The sequence below is a fragment of the Styela clava genome, chromosome 6 (genome assembly GCF_964204865.1).
Source record: "Styela clava chromosome 6, kaStyClav1.hap1.2, whole genome shotgun sequence".
In the NCBI taxonomy this organism is placed as follows: Eukaryota; Metazoa; Chordata; class Ascidiacea; order Stolidobranchia; family Styelidae; genus Styela; species Styela clava.
In genome coordinates this window covers 7,472,297-7,484,041 of record NC_135255.1, presented here as the reverse complement: position 1 = coordinate 7,484,041, position 11,745 = coordinate 7,472,297, and the positions used below count along the sequence as shown (strand labels likewise).

The window sequence follows — 11,745 nt, the reverse complement described above, 5'->3', positions numbered from 1 at the left end:
TGAATTTATATTTAGAACATATGTTTAAAATGAAGAAGAATGTAGCTATAGACGGAGTTAGCGCAACAAAATTGTTAATAGTATTAATCAGACTTCGAAAATCAACAAAATTACTCACGGATAGTTATGAATTTATGGCCATGAAGAACAATGGACGTAAAATCAAAAAATACATCTCGTTGTTGTACGATTTATGTCATAATAAAATATATGGTTCAATAACTGAGTAGAAATTGACATATTCAGTTCACGTGGAGGTAAAATATCTATACATAATTTATCCTCCCAGACGAATTATTTTGATCATAATAACACAGTCGAGTGTAGTTAATACAAAGAATAATTTATTTCATGCTATTTCTGCTGTGATGACATTACTCTTATACAGTGTAATTTATGTGCATACTTATACTGTATATATATCAAATCGTTATATCGGTTTGAATTGACAAGGCCTTTTGATTTAAAAACAAGCTTGTTTATTTGGAATTGAGCGTCCACTTTATCTAAGTTACATATTGTTTTAGATATTTAGACTTTACATGACTGCTGACTATATATGTTGCTGAGATACTTAAGATCAAAATAGCATTTGTATCAGAAATACGATGTTTTTTAATTGCTCAATATTACTTCAATGCCTAAATCGACATGTTGTATTACAAATTCTGTTTTATTACTCATTTTAATACATGGCATACGTATATATGACATTGAAAATAGGTGAACGCGTTGCTCAAAAGTAATTATACGACCTGTAGGAAACTTGTGGTGTTTTGGTGGATTTAGAGAGACTAAACTTTAATAATCCAGTTTCACAGCTTTTCTCGTTTGAACTTGATCGAAATATTCAAGTTTATCTTGTGTATCATAAATCAAATCTTATAGTTTGGTGAAATACTGTTGTTGACTAGTTTCGCTTTCTATACAATTATTATGAAAAGTGGTCTTTCTTGTTTAATGATTACAGGTTTTCAATAAAGTACTACATGTTAGGGTATACAGTCACAATTGACATTTCAGATAAAGAATGCCGAGAGTGAAAAAATTCTTTTTATTATGTTGTCTCAATTTGAATACTGAATGGGAATTTTAAAACTGCTACGTGTTCTTGGGCTCTCTACAATTCTTATCGCGCGATACGACAATAAGATCATGGCTGTATTGCCTGGTTGAGACAAGATGCTCGTTTCGGCGTAATTCCCAATCAACAACATAAATATATATACCGTACTTGGTATGTAGAGCATAATGAATGTATTTTTAAGTTCCTTGGCTCAACTTGTCTTTGGATTTGTGAATTAGATGCTTTACGAAATAAACCCCGTAAAATTGCTTTCGGCCTATCACGCTACATCACTATTTCGTTAATTAGAAACGATGCGATTTAAAAAACATCACTAGATTTAATTGTCGAATCACATATGCTACAATATCGAAGCATATTCTGAGGTAACTACGTAATATATACCATGAATTAATGACCGCGCATATGCGAGAAACTATTCTGTGGTGCCAACGGATTTAAATCCCGTTAAATTTTATTTTCGATTACTTTTTCTACCCATTTTCTTTTCACTTCGCCCTGGTAGTAATGATATAAGTATATATGGCATGACAATTCTGCCAAAATCTATCAAACGTGAATTTTATATATATTCAAATCTGTTCACAACAAGGTTTCTACCACGCAGACAGGAGGAAGATGAGTAGGATAGATTTTGGGAAATCGAAAAAATCCGAAGAGGAAATATCCGTGCAACGACTTCTGAAACAGTCGCCGCGATTAGGCTCGTTAAAAGAACCTTTTGCATCATTTCACTCAATCATTTTGTCATCATAATATTCCTACTATAGTATAGGTCTACTATAGTGTGGAAATGCAATAAAGATAGTTTAATTCTGTTACAAAGATGATACAGGACCCTATCTTTGATATGTATGAAATATTAAAAAAAAAATGAAAAATATATGGACAAAAAACCACAACGAAGTAGAACGGATATGCTATCTGTCACAGTATGCTACCGATACGGCAGTCTTCACGACAATAACGCAAAAACTGAACCGCCACAAGGTGCGCAATTTTTAAGACGTCACCACAAAAAACGAATCCCATAAAGCCCACAGAAATTTTCGAAAATAAATAAGAGTAATTTCCTTCGAGCGAAAAATACAATTTTGTGCCACGAAAATTTCAGAGCAATTGGCCCAGTAGGACTAGGTAATGAGGGATGGTTAACTTAGGTGAAAAAATCCTATTGAGCAATGACATCTTGCACCACGATAAAATACACAAATCTCGATGAACCCTGTGAAACGAAATGTTTCTCATGAAGCAACATTGAATCTTTCCGGCAGGATGCAATGAGTTAAGTGAGTTGAAATTGAATGTTGAATAAAAGCTCCGTTTTGTGAAAAACAGAGTATGACCCGATGACCCAGTTTCCAATTCAATTGCCGGAAATTGTTAGCAGCTCGGCCTTACAAAACTTCATAAGAATTGCAACGTTACTCAACATTTACCTTGATATTTGCGCAATAACGAGAAAAGGCCAGATAAGTTTTACTGATCGTTTCGTTTCAATATCTGACGTGAAGTTGTTTACGTTTCCATAATTCATTGCAAGACGCACTTCATGAATTGATAGAAAGTGTCTAGTACAAAATATTCTGCTACCTGAAGTTTGTGCTGTGCAGACTGCCAGATAGAGATGGCGTCTATGTATTTCCTTAGCTTAGGTTTATTATTTTGCTGCATCAATCGTGGAAGCGGTAAGTTAACTATTGTGTTACCCGAGAAAAGAGACAGCATCTTTTGTAGTAAGCCCCCGCCAAATGCAAAAATGTTGGGTTTGTGAAAAACAACCCCATCACGTTTTAAAATAAAAACAAAATAGTAATTACCCAGTTAGGGTTCGGGTTAAGAATAATTTGAAAGTGCAAATACAGTACAATCTGCATTTCTAATCCTAGCCCTACCTAACTCGAAATTTTTTCATTTTTATTTTGAGTGGTGGCGGAGTCTTTCTACAAAAGATTTAGTTGATTGTGCTTCAAACATTTGAAATAATTGCAGTAAATAAATTAACAAATTGCCAATGTGTTTGCATTGTCTTCCATTAAAAAAAGGTAATTTTGAAAGAGCATCCCATCCATACTTGAACGTCATATCAACAAAGGCCTAAAAGTGCACACCTTTGTAGCTGTGATAAATCGCCTATGCTGAAAGTAATATTGAATAGAACCAATCACTGTGTACAATCAGAAAGCCTTGGAGCTTAACTGAACTGTTAGAAGGAATAGTTGTTTTTCTTCCTAGATTGCAGAGAATGCACCAAGGTACGACTTATAGTGTCGTTAGCCAATATATGTATATATATATATATGTTGCTGCCGGAATCAGAAATTTCATTTAGTCTCTCCCTTTCAAAATGAAACAGGTTGTGTATATCATGTGACACAGAGAGATAAACCATGATCGGGAATTTTTGTCCATTCTCTGCTAATGTTATAAGATTTCTTATATTTTATCATAGGATTAAGATGTTGGACTTGCAACGATGCGAGATCGGAAAAGCAATGCATTGCAAGAGGACAATCGGAAAAGTGTAGAGGACAAGCAGTTGAGTAATCCGAAAAAGAAAAACAATTTATACATTCAAAATTATTTGGGAATGCCAATTTCCCTCCTTATCAACTATTAAATTGTGAAACAAATAAAAATTATATTCAATCTTTATTTTAAAAATTGATTTTAAGATAACTATGTTAAACCACAGAACCCCTGACATTTAAAGAAAACTATCAGCATAGTATGTTTCCTTTGCTAAACTTTTATTTTTTTTATTTTTAAGATGTCTTGCCAGACTGAGATCCGTTATCATGAAGGTGCCGGTAGCATCCCTTTCATTACAAAACGATGCAAACAAACGGACGCATGCGAGAATAATCGGGGACAGGTAAGAAAGACCGAGCATCATGGCTCTGGATCTGGTGAAGTTAGGCTTACCGACTTAATTTGCACTTCTTAATTTATTCATAGAATCCGGGTGCGGCTGCTGGACCAACTCAATGTAATTCTGGCGTACAGAACTCTGTTTGTAGATGTTGTTGCAGAGGATTTCATTGCAATAGAAGAGACTTTTGGTGCTCCGAAAATAAAGGTGGTAATCTTTATTGTGTAAATACTAGAAAAGCCTGATTATTGCAGTAATAAAAATGTATTGTTTACGTATAGTTTCATTTTTCCAGGTACTGGCCCCACTCCTAAGAAGTGCAAGGTACTGAATGCTCCAGAAAATGGATCAAAGCAATGCAAGTTCAGAACACTTGAGGGGGACATTGGCACCAGATGCACGTTTTCTTGTGAGGCCGGTATGTATCACATCTGCGAATGCATCTACCGCCATGAGCTAGTTAGTTATTCGTTCTATAGTACTGACGTGATTCGCAAAAACTCTCTTTTAGAATTAGGAAGTCTCAAGTCCACGCATGCTCTGTTAGTTTTGCTTAATTTACGCCGTCTTTGTCACGGAGAACTAAAATGATGTCGTGTTAGGTTTTAAGGATTCCATTTATTAAATCATTAACAACGCAGGCCATAAAAAGTCCATCTGAAGCGGTACAAATAATCATGAGAAAATTTATGTAATCAAATGTCTACAGGCTATCATCTCAACGGCAATTCTGAAAGCGTTTGCAGACGAGGTGCTCGAGGAACAAAACCAAAATTTAACAATGATCCTCCGGATTGTGAGGAAATGCCAGGTTAGTCATTCCTGATCTTCATGTCGTCGCCATGAATACCAAAGGCAGAATTAGATTATTATTGAAATAAAAATTAGCTCGAGCTGCGTAGGTTAGAGTGATGACTTCTGTAACATTTGTATTTGTTTTTACAGGTATTGCTTAGTGAAAAGATTCTTTGTTAATTCAATAGTATCTGAATCCATGCAATGTTGCCTGACGGATATATACTTAATTTCTTTTCATATATAAAAATTTACGGACTTCATGATTGTTAATTGCATCCCTGATTTCAGAAATTACAGCTGGTGGAGACAATCCCGAGGATCTGCACGATTGTGATGACGCACCAGCCGAACCTGAAAATGGAGGACGTTCTTGTTTAAGAAATAGTGCCGGAGTTTCGTGCAGATATTTCTGTGGTGATAGAGAGAGTCTTGTCGGGGATGGAATTGTTACCTGTACTCGGAAAGGCGGTTGGGATGGACCTACACCAGAGTGTAAACGTAAGCTCGCAAATTTAACTTATATATTAAACAATATAATATTTATATTGTAATTTATTTTTTCAAGTTTGCATTGCATGAAATCTTTCTTACATTTTAAATCACAAATTAAAGTGAATTTCGTTTCATAATGGAAACTTGACTAGCATATTATATCTGCAGCTCGTTGTTCGAAACTACAAGAAAATTTTCGCAACGGCAATCGAGTATGCGACGGGGAAGATAATGTCGGATCAACATGTGAATACTCGTGCAATCCTGGCTTTGAAATGATAGGATCTGCTACTTCTAAATGCGTTCAGAGAGGAAAAAAAGCAATTTGGAGTCCACGAGCGCCTACTTGCACAAGTTCGGATCTTGTACCATAATCGTTATAGAAATAGGAAAAATGCATAACTAGATTGAATCTTATATACTTTATTTTTTGAATAATGCAGCCGATTTTGGGCACGGTTGTACCTCCACAATTTACTGATCCATCCGTGACTTATTTTAGTCGTGTTACACGAAGATGGCAAATTTGCCGTTGTGAGAGGTTATGGGTTATATTACAGATTATCACTTGGTCAGCAATGATAAAACAAACGTCTTAATTTTAAAACCAATAAATATAGGCAGCTCAAATCATGAAGTCAGATGAGCGTGCGTTTTTATATATAAATTTATTAACCCTCATTTACTAATAGTAATTAACTAACCGATTGCCCATATTAAAATGATTATTACGGAATTTTATTCATTGGAAAATAATGGGCTCTACAACAGTTTGAATAGACAGTTGATGTAACTTATAGGAGACTGTTAAAAAATCGCTTATCCTACTTGGAGCTGTCATAACAACAATCGGCTTGCAGTTATCTGAAATATGGAATGCATTTTTCAAATTGACCTAGAAATCAGTATTAAAACCAATAAAGATATAATAAACAATCAAGATCAAATAAGCATTTCGAGTCATGTTTATGGAGTTGCAGAAATTGTATTTCAAAAACGCAAGGTTGTAAAAGATGAATAAACTAGTGATACCATCATCATATTAATACCTGGGGGAAACCAATGTTTCCTCACGGAGACTTCATTCTCATCGGCGGAAGAAAAAGTTAGGAATCGTGAAAATTAGCTCAAATTCAGCAATTCTGTCGGATAGCCATATAGACAGCAGGTTTGAATTCTTTGGCATCTAGCCAAAATTTCACGAAAAGTTTCTCAATACGTAATGTGATTGCGTTTTAAAAATTTGAGATAAGACAATCAGATAAACTTCGAGAGATAAACTTCTTATTAACTCCAATCTTATCTATGAATTTTCATTACCGCGATAAAACGAGTCAGATCCCATTAACACATCTGTTAAAGTTACTTTGTTCAAAGAGGATCTTGAGCCAAATTTGCAGACTCGCAAAACATGTCAAAGGCTTTTTTGAGGGTTAGACTACTGGGGAAGTGCGATAGTATTTGATTTGTGTCGTAAAAAGCTTTTGTTTCAAAGGAATACAACCCATTACTTCATAGTTTACACAAATTTTGGTCAAATAGCGTATTTGCCAACTTTCAATTGTATACCACTCATGAACATTTTCAGTACATTGCGGCTTGTGGGCTGTCAAGATATCCTAACTATTTCTAACGATATTTTAAGCGTCTCTCCCCCTTGTTGCATCCTGCGAAGACCTTGGAACCCTTGAGCATGGTGAAATATTATGCGATGGTGAAACAAATAAGATCGGAACAATATGCGAAATTAGTTGCGTTGACAGAGGTTTTGCACTAAGACCATCAAACCATACGGAAATTGAGTGCTTGGCAAATGGTTGGAGTGCTGAGAAACCTTGTTGTAGCCGTGAGTCATGTACTTTGTTTTGTCGTTCATAACATTGCTTGAACCCAAAATTCTAATCTATTGCTGCTAATGTGCGTCTGAATTTTAAATTGGAACATTTAAGCCACAATAGAAAAAGCAAACAGAAGAACTAAATTTCATCTGTGAAGATATAATTAGTAACGTGAATATTTTGTTCAAATTATTTCCCAGATACTAGAGCAAGAACTATGTCCCCCGTTATTAAAATTAGAAATCGTCACGCTCGTTTACATTATTTTCCAGGTCTCTGTCCTCCATTTGCTCAGGTGGATGTTGTTATAATCATGGATTCCTCGTCATCCGTGAGAAAACAGGGGTGGGGCAAAATGCTTTCGTTTGTAAAAGAAGTCATCGGGTAAAACTGCAATACCATTTCAAGATTTTCGCTAATAAGTCTCAATTTCTTTAAAAATTTGTTCCGTTTTTGCTTATAAGAATAAGTAGTAGGCTAGCCTACTCTCCGTTAAATCACCTGAGCCTATTTGTTTATTATATTAATTAGAAATAGTTTCCTGAATATTTAAAATCTGTTCAATATATATCACAAATTACTACTTTTGTCGCTGAAAATATTCCCTCGTTTGCAGATCCTTCACAGTATCTGATGCCTCAGCAAGATTTTCCGTGTTTCGATTTAATAGTAAAGTTGATGTGGATTCACAAATTTTATTTGGTGCTTTTCCAAATAACAAAACAAATCTTTTGCATGCGGTGGAAGAAATCCCATACAATGGACGAGGTGAGTGTTTTAGAATGAGACTACTGAAAAATAGAAATTTTCATTTGTGAATTTATTTTAAGTTGTTGGCAAACATGTGGCACAAACTAATCAGTTTTCTTCATGTGCACATCTTGGCGCTGAAATATCAGATTTAAAGTCAAGGAGTTTCACGAGGGGTTTTATACTGCTAATTTTAAAACTTGTTGGATACGGAGTGGATCTATGGATTGTTTTGTTATTGACACGAAATGTACAAATGGATCGTTTTGTGATTGTTGTTGTTAATGTTTTTGATAGTATTTTTTTTTGTCTTCCTAAAAATCGCTTTTCGCATTAACTACCGGACCATTACTTTTGCAATTTTCTTCGGGTATAAAGATTGCATTTTTTCTAGAAGGCTATTACTTTCATTTATTTCTGCGCGCTTCATGGGATTCGTTGCTTGTGTGCAATGAAGTCATTAAAATTAAAAATTGCGCATCTTGTGGCGATTCCTGTTCCCGTCAATGATCAGGCGGAGTCCTGAGGATTGCGTAATCGTTGTCTTGTTGTGAAAATATCACTTTTCTCTTCAACTACTGGGCCAACTGTTCTGTAATTTTCAGTGGATAAAGATTGCTGTGGTCGCTATAATTATATTTATTTATTTCGAAATGTATGTCGTCTTTATGGGATTTGTTTTTCACATTGAAGTTTCGTATGATGGCGTCCCAAAAATTTAAAATTGCGGACCTTGTGTAGGTGCCGCGATTTCATCTCAGCGATCTGGTGTTTAGTCGAAGTCAGAAAAACTATCGTAAATTATCGTAAAACTAGTATATACTGTAAAAGATTTGATATCGATTCTACTTCGCTTTGGCCTTCATATTTGAGCATTGCTCTCTTGTTTGTTTAGAAAAAGAAAATAGGAATTACCAATCTTTATTTGCTCGTTTACCCCTTGGAAATATTTTAAAAGTAAAGTGCACCCATTTTTTCTATATAAATTTCTTTCACTTTTACAAATAACAATATATATATGAAGATTCCAACGGGGATAGTAGCTTTGGAATGAAGACTTGTGAGAGAGATATAGAATTGTGGATGTAAACTTTTAAAATTAATTGCGTCGAGTTCACATAACTACAATTGAAGCACACAGCGATCTTGATTACTAACCAACAAACAGACACTCTCAAGATCAGGGTCGTCTAGCCTTCTTGGCTGAAGGGCCACACGTAGTTTACTAATAAGTGCGCGGGCCACTTAACATGGTAGTTATGTTTTACTTTTGCAACACTGACTACATGTTAATGAAAAAACAAACAATACCCCCACGCCAAACTTTCACAATTATTAGAACAATAAAACTGTTTCCCAGCCATTGAAGATGCGCCATCAGTGGGTATTCCTGGAAACTTCGCCAAAGACAAGCCAAGACACTTAATCATTTTCATCACAGCTCCCAACAAACCAATGCCCATAGTCGTGCCCTTAAATGGGACAGTGGCTGCGAGCTATTCGGTATTTTCAAAATCATCATTACCTCCTCGACTTGATGTCAGTGCTTTCGTCAAGCGCCAAGGAATACAATGAGAACTCTCCCGCTTTTGCAATTCAAGATTCTGCTATAGAATTCCCAAGCTCTTCAACACGACGAGAATCTTCTGTCTACGTAGTGATTCAAATCTGAACATTGACTGTTATGGTTTCTCAATTTACCTGTCCCTAGATTCCTTTCAATTTCTTTTCAGGTACATACATTGGAAGAGCCCTAACCCATGCACGAGATACAGTTTTGAAGACAGATAACAGAGAAAATATTAAGGATATGGTCTGGGTTCTTACAGATGGGATTTCGAAGGATGAAGTTGCAAAAGTATCGACTGACCTTCGTGATTTTGGTGCAGAGGTATGCTTAACTTGTAAATATTTGAATTGACATTACTGCGTTCCATGGTATAAATTCATGAAAATTCGTAGTTGTGTGTATGAACAAAATAATATATATATATATATAAATCTTTTATTAACGTGTGGTAGAATTTTTGTAATAAAACAAATTTGACATCGTAATTAACCGTTGCAGGTGTTTGCCCTGGGGATTTCTCACCCTAAAGGAAAACTGTCCGAAGAGCAATTGCTGAGCATTGGTGGTGACGAAGAACACGTGATAATTACTGAAGATGGAATTAACAGCCTTTCAGGAGAACTCGTGGAGCGAGTCGCGGAAAGCATCTGCGATCACTCCTGCATTTAGCCAGTGCATCTCGTGTGACCAACCCGCCGAACGATTTTTTTTCACGCGCCGATGTACAACATGGAGAGCAATTATATTTCTGTTCGTCAAACACCTAAAGTTCAAATGACTTACCGCGTTCTATTTATATTTATTCAAGAATTGGTATTCTAACTGTATTGATTACTACTAGGTAATTATATGTTAATCAATTAATAAATAGTAAGTCGATAATGATGACGTCTTTACGCCACGCTCATCATATAGACTCACCATGCAATAGTAATCAGTATACTAAGCCTTATGTATGTATGCAAATCTGAATGGGCAAGGTCTCACGTCAATATCAAGAACAGTAGAGTGAATAAAATGTAAAAGGTTCGTTATATCCGTTTACAAAACATTCACCAAATCAACTTTGGATTATTTGCATTTGAACAGCTAACCTGGGGTAAAACAAAGAAATATATATATAACACATATAGTCGATGAACGTTCTCCCAACTAAATTTCAGCTGAACATACAGGTATTTCTGTATAAACGACCCGGCTAGCACGACTTCCTCGACAAAAAATGAATTTGCGAAATTTATTTGTTATCATTGAAAGTATGTAGCAGTATTGTATAACATTCATTAATAGGAGAATGGATCAGAAAAATACAATTGCATATGGCGTCTCGATGATTTGAATACAATATATTAAAGTCTTCGTAAGAAGCCGCATTTAAGCTATGCAGAATCAGGTGTACGACGTTGGAGTGTGGTTGTCGTGGAAGACCTCCTCCAGTGGCGCCCACCAGTCGCCTCCAGTTCCCCCTTGTGACGGCGGTGGCCCATCCCATTGTAGAGGCTTCTGACATGGTTCACAAACCTGAAAATTGAATAACAGGAAGTCACAGGAGCATGTATTACCTTCGTACATGGTCTAACTCTAAATTCGTCTACCGGAGCATATTATACAGCCAGAATCAACTCACTCTTGCTGTGAAATGAGATTCACGCATCGAGCACATTCCGTCATCCCTAATTTGACACACACCGACGGCATTTTGCTATTCCTAGTTTTTATTCATAAGATAGTATTGAAATAAACAATATTATTCAAGTCTACAGACATAAAGGCAGTTTTACTCTGAATTAAGCTACCTACAAGAAAAAACTTTTGAAAATAGATAAACAAATACAGCAATAATAAAAAAATATCACAGTCGCCATCCCTAATATGACTTTCATACTATCACTATGGAGTCTATGTGGCAAATCCACACTACGCGGATCAACTGAAATTATCTAAACGGCTCCTCGCTCTGTGAAAATTTGCATGAAAAACATCTCTCCATGCGCGAGTTTGTTGCGTGGAACTCTAGCTAGATACGGTGAATATCTCATTAGTTTACAATAAAATCAAGTGCACCCCTCACCTTCCACCACTCTTTAGTTGTCGGGTCAGCTGCTATGGCAGCTTTATCTTTCTCAATGTCATCGCCAATATATTCCATGTGCGAAAACAAAACACCGAGTTCTTTGCAGAAGTAGATCGTAAAATTTCGTATGTTGCTCTTTGCTAGTCGGTCCAAAACTGCAGGCCATACTGCGCTATGTAATTTTTTATATTCTTCCAATTTTTCCTCGTTTACATAAATCACACCCCCATACCGAACAGGTTTCCTCGCATCCATACCGTATCG

General features: G+C 35.9%; 2 protein-coding genes across 2 annotated transcripts; one reads left to right on the top strand and one right to left on the bottom strand.

Annotated features, from left to right (window-relative positions):
* Positions 1-2,535: 2,535 nt before the first annotated feature.
* LOC120331455 (E-selectin-like) lies at positions 2,536-10,359 on the top strand. The gene is made up of 13 exons (XM_039398538.2): positions 2,536-2,775; positions 3,540-3,625; positions 3,858-3,962; positions 4,046-4,166; positions 4,255-4,377; positions 4,669-4,770; positions 5,046-5,255; positions 5,418-5,603; positions 6,895-7,095; positions 7,360-7,471; positions 7,704-7,855; positions 9,571-9,728; positions 9,906-10,359. Exons 1-13 carry the CDS (start codon positions 2,715-2,717, stop codon positions 10,074-10,076), a joined length of 1,788 nt encoding a protein of 595 aa, XP_039254472.2. The 5' UTR covers positions 2,536-2,714; the 3' UTR covers positions 10,077-10,359.
* Positions 10,360-10,630: 271 nt separating this feature from the next.
* LOC120331457 (L-rhamnose mutarotase-like) lies at positions 10,631-11,736 on the bottom strand. The gene is made up of 2 exons (XM_039398540.2): positions 11,479-11,736; positions 10,631-10,928 (listed from the first exon to the last, which is right to left on the bottom strand). The coding sequence occupies exons 1-2, from the start codon at positions 11,734-11,736 to the stop codon at positions 10,797-10,799; spliced, it is 390 nt and encodes a 129-aa protein (XP_039254474.2). The 3' UTR covers positions 10,631-10,796.
* Between the last annotated feature and the right edge of the window lie 9 nt (positions 11,737-11,745).

Coding starts and splice junctions, on each gene's coding strand:
- LOC120331455 (XM_039398538.2), top strand. CDS start 2,715: ATGGCGTCTATGTATTTCCTTAGCTTAGGTTTATTATTTTGCTGCATC. Junction 4,167..4,254: donor TTGGTGCTCCGAAAATAAAG/GTGGTAATCTTT, acceptor TCATTTTTCCAG/GTACTGGCCCCACTCCTAAG. Junction 5,256..5,417: donor ACCTACACCAGAGTGTAAAC/GTAAGCTCGCAA, acceptor TTATATCTGCAG/CTCGTTGTTCGAAACTACAA.
- LOC120331457 (XM_039398540.2), bottom strand. CDS start 11,736: ATGGATGCGAGGAAACCTGTTCGGTATGGGGGTGTGATTTATGTAAAC. Junction 10,929..11,478: donor CAACTAAAGAGTGGTGGAAG/GTGAGGGGTGCA, acceptor TTCAATTTTCAG/GTTTGTGAACCATGTCAGAA.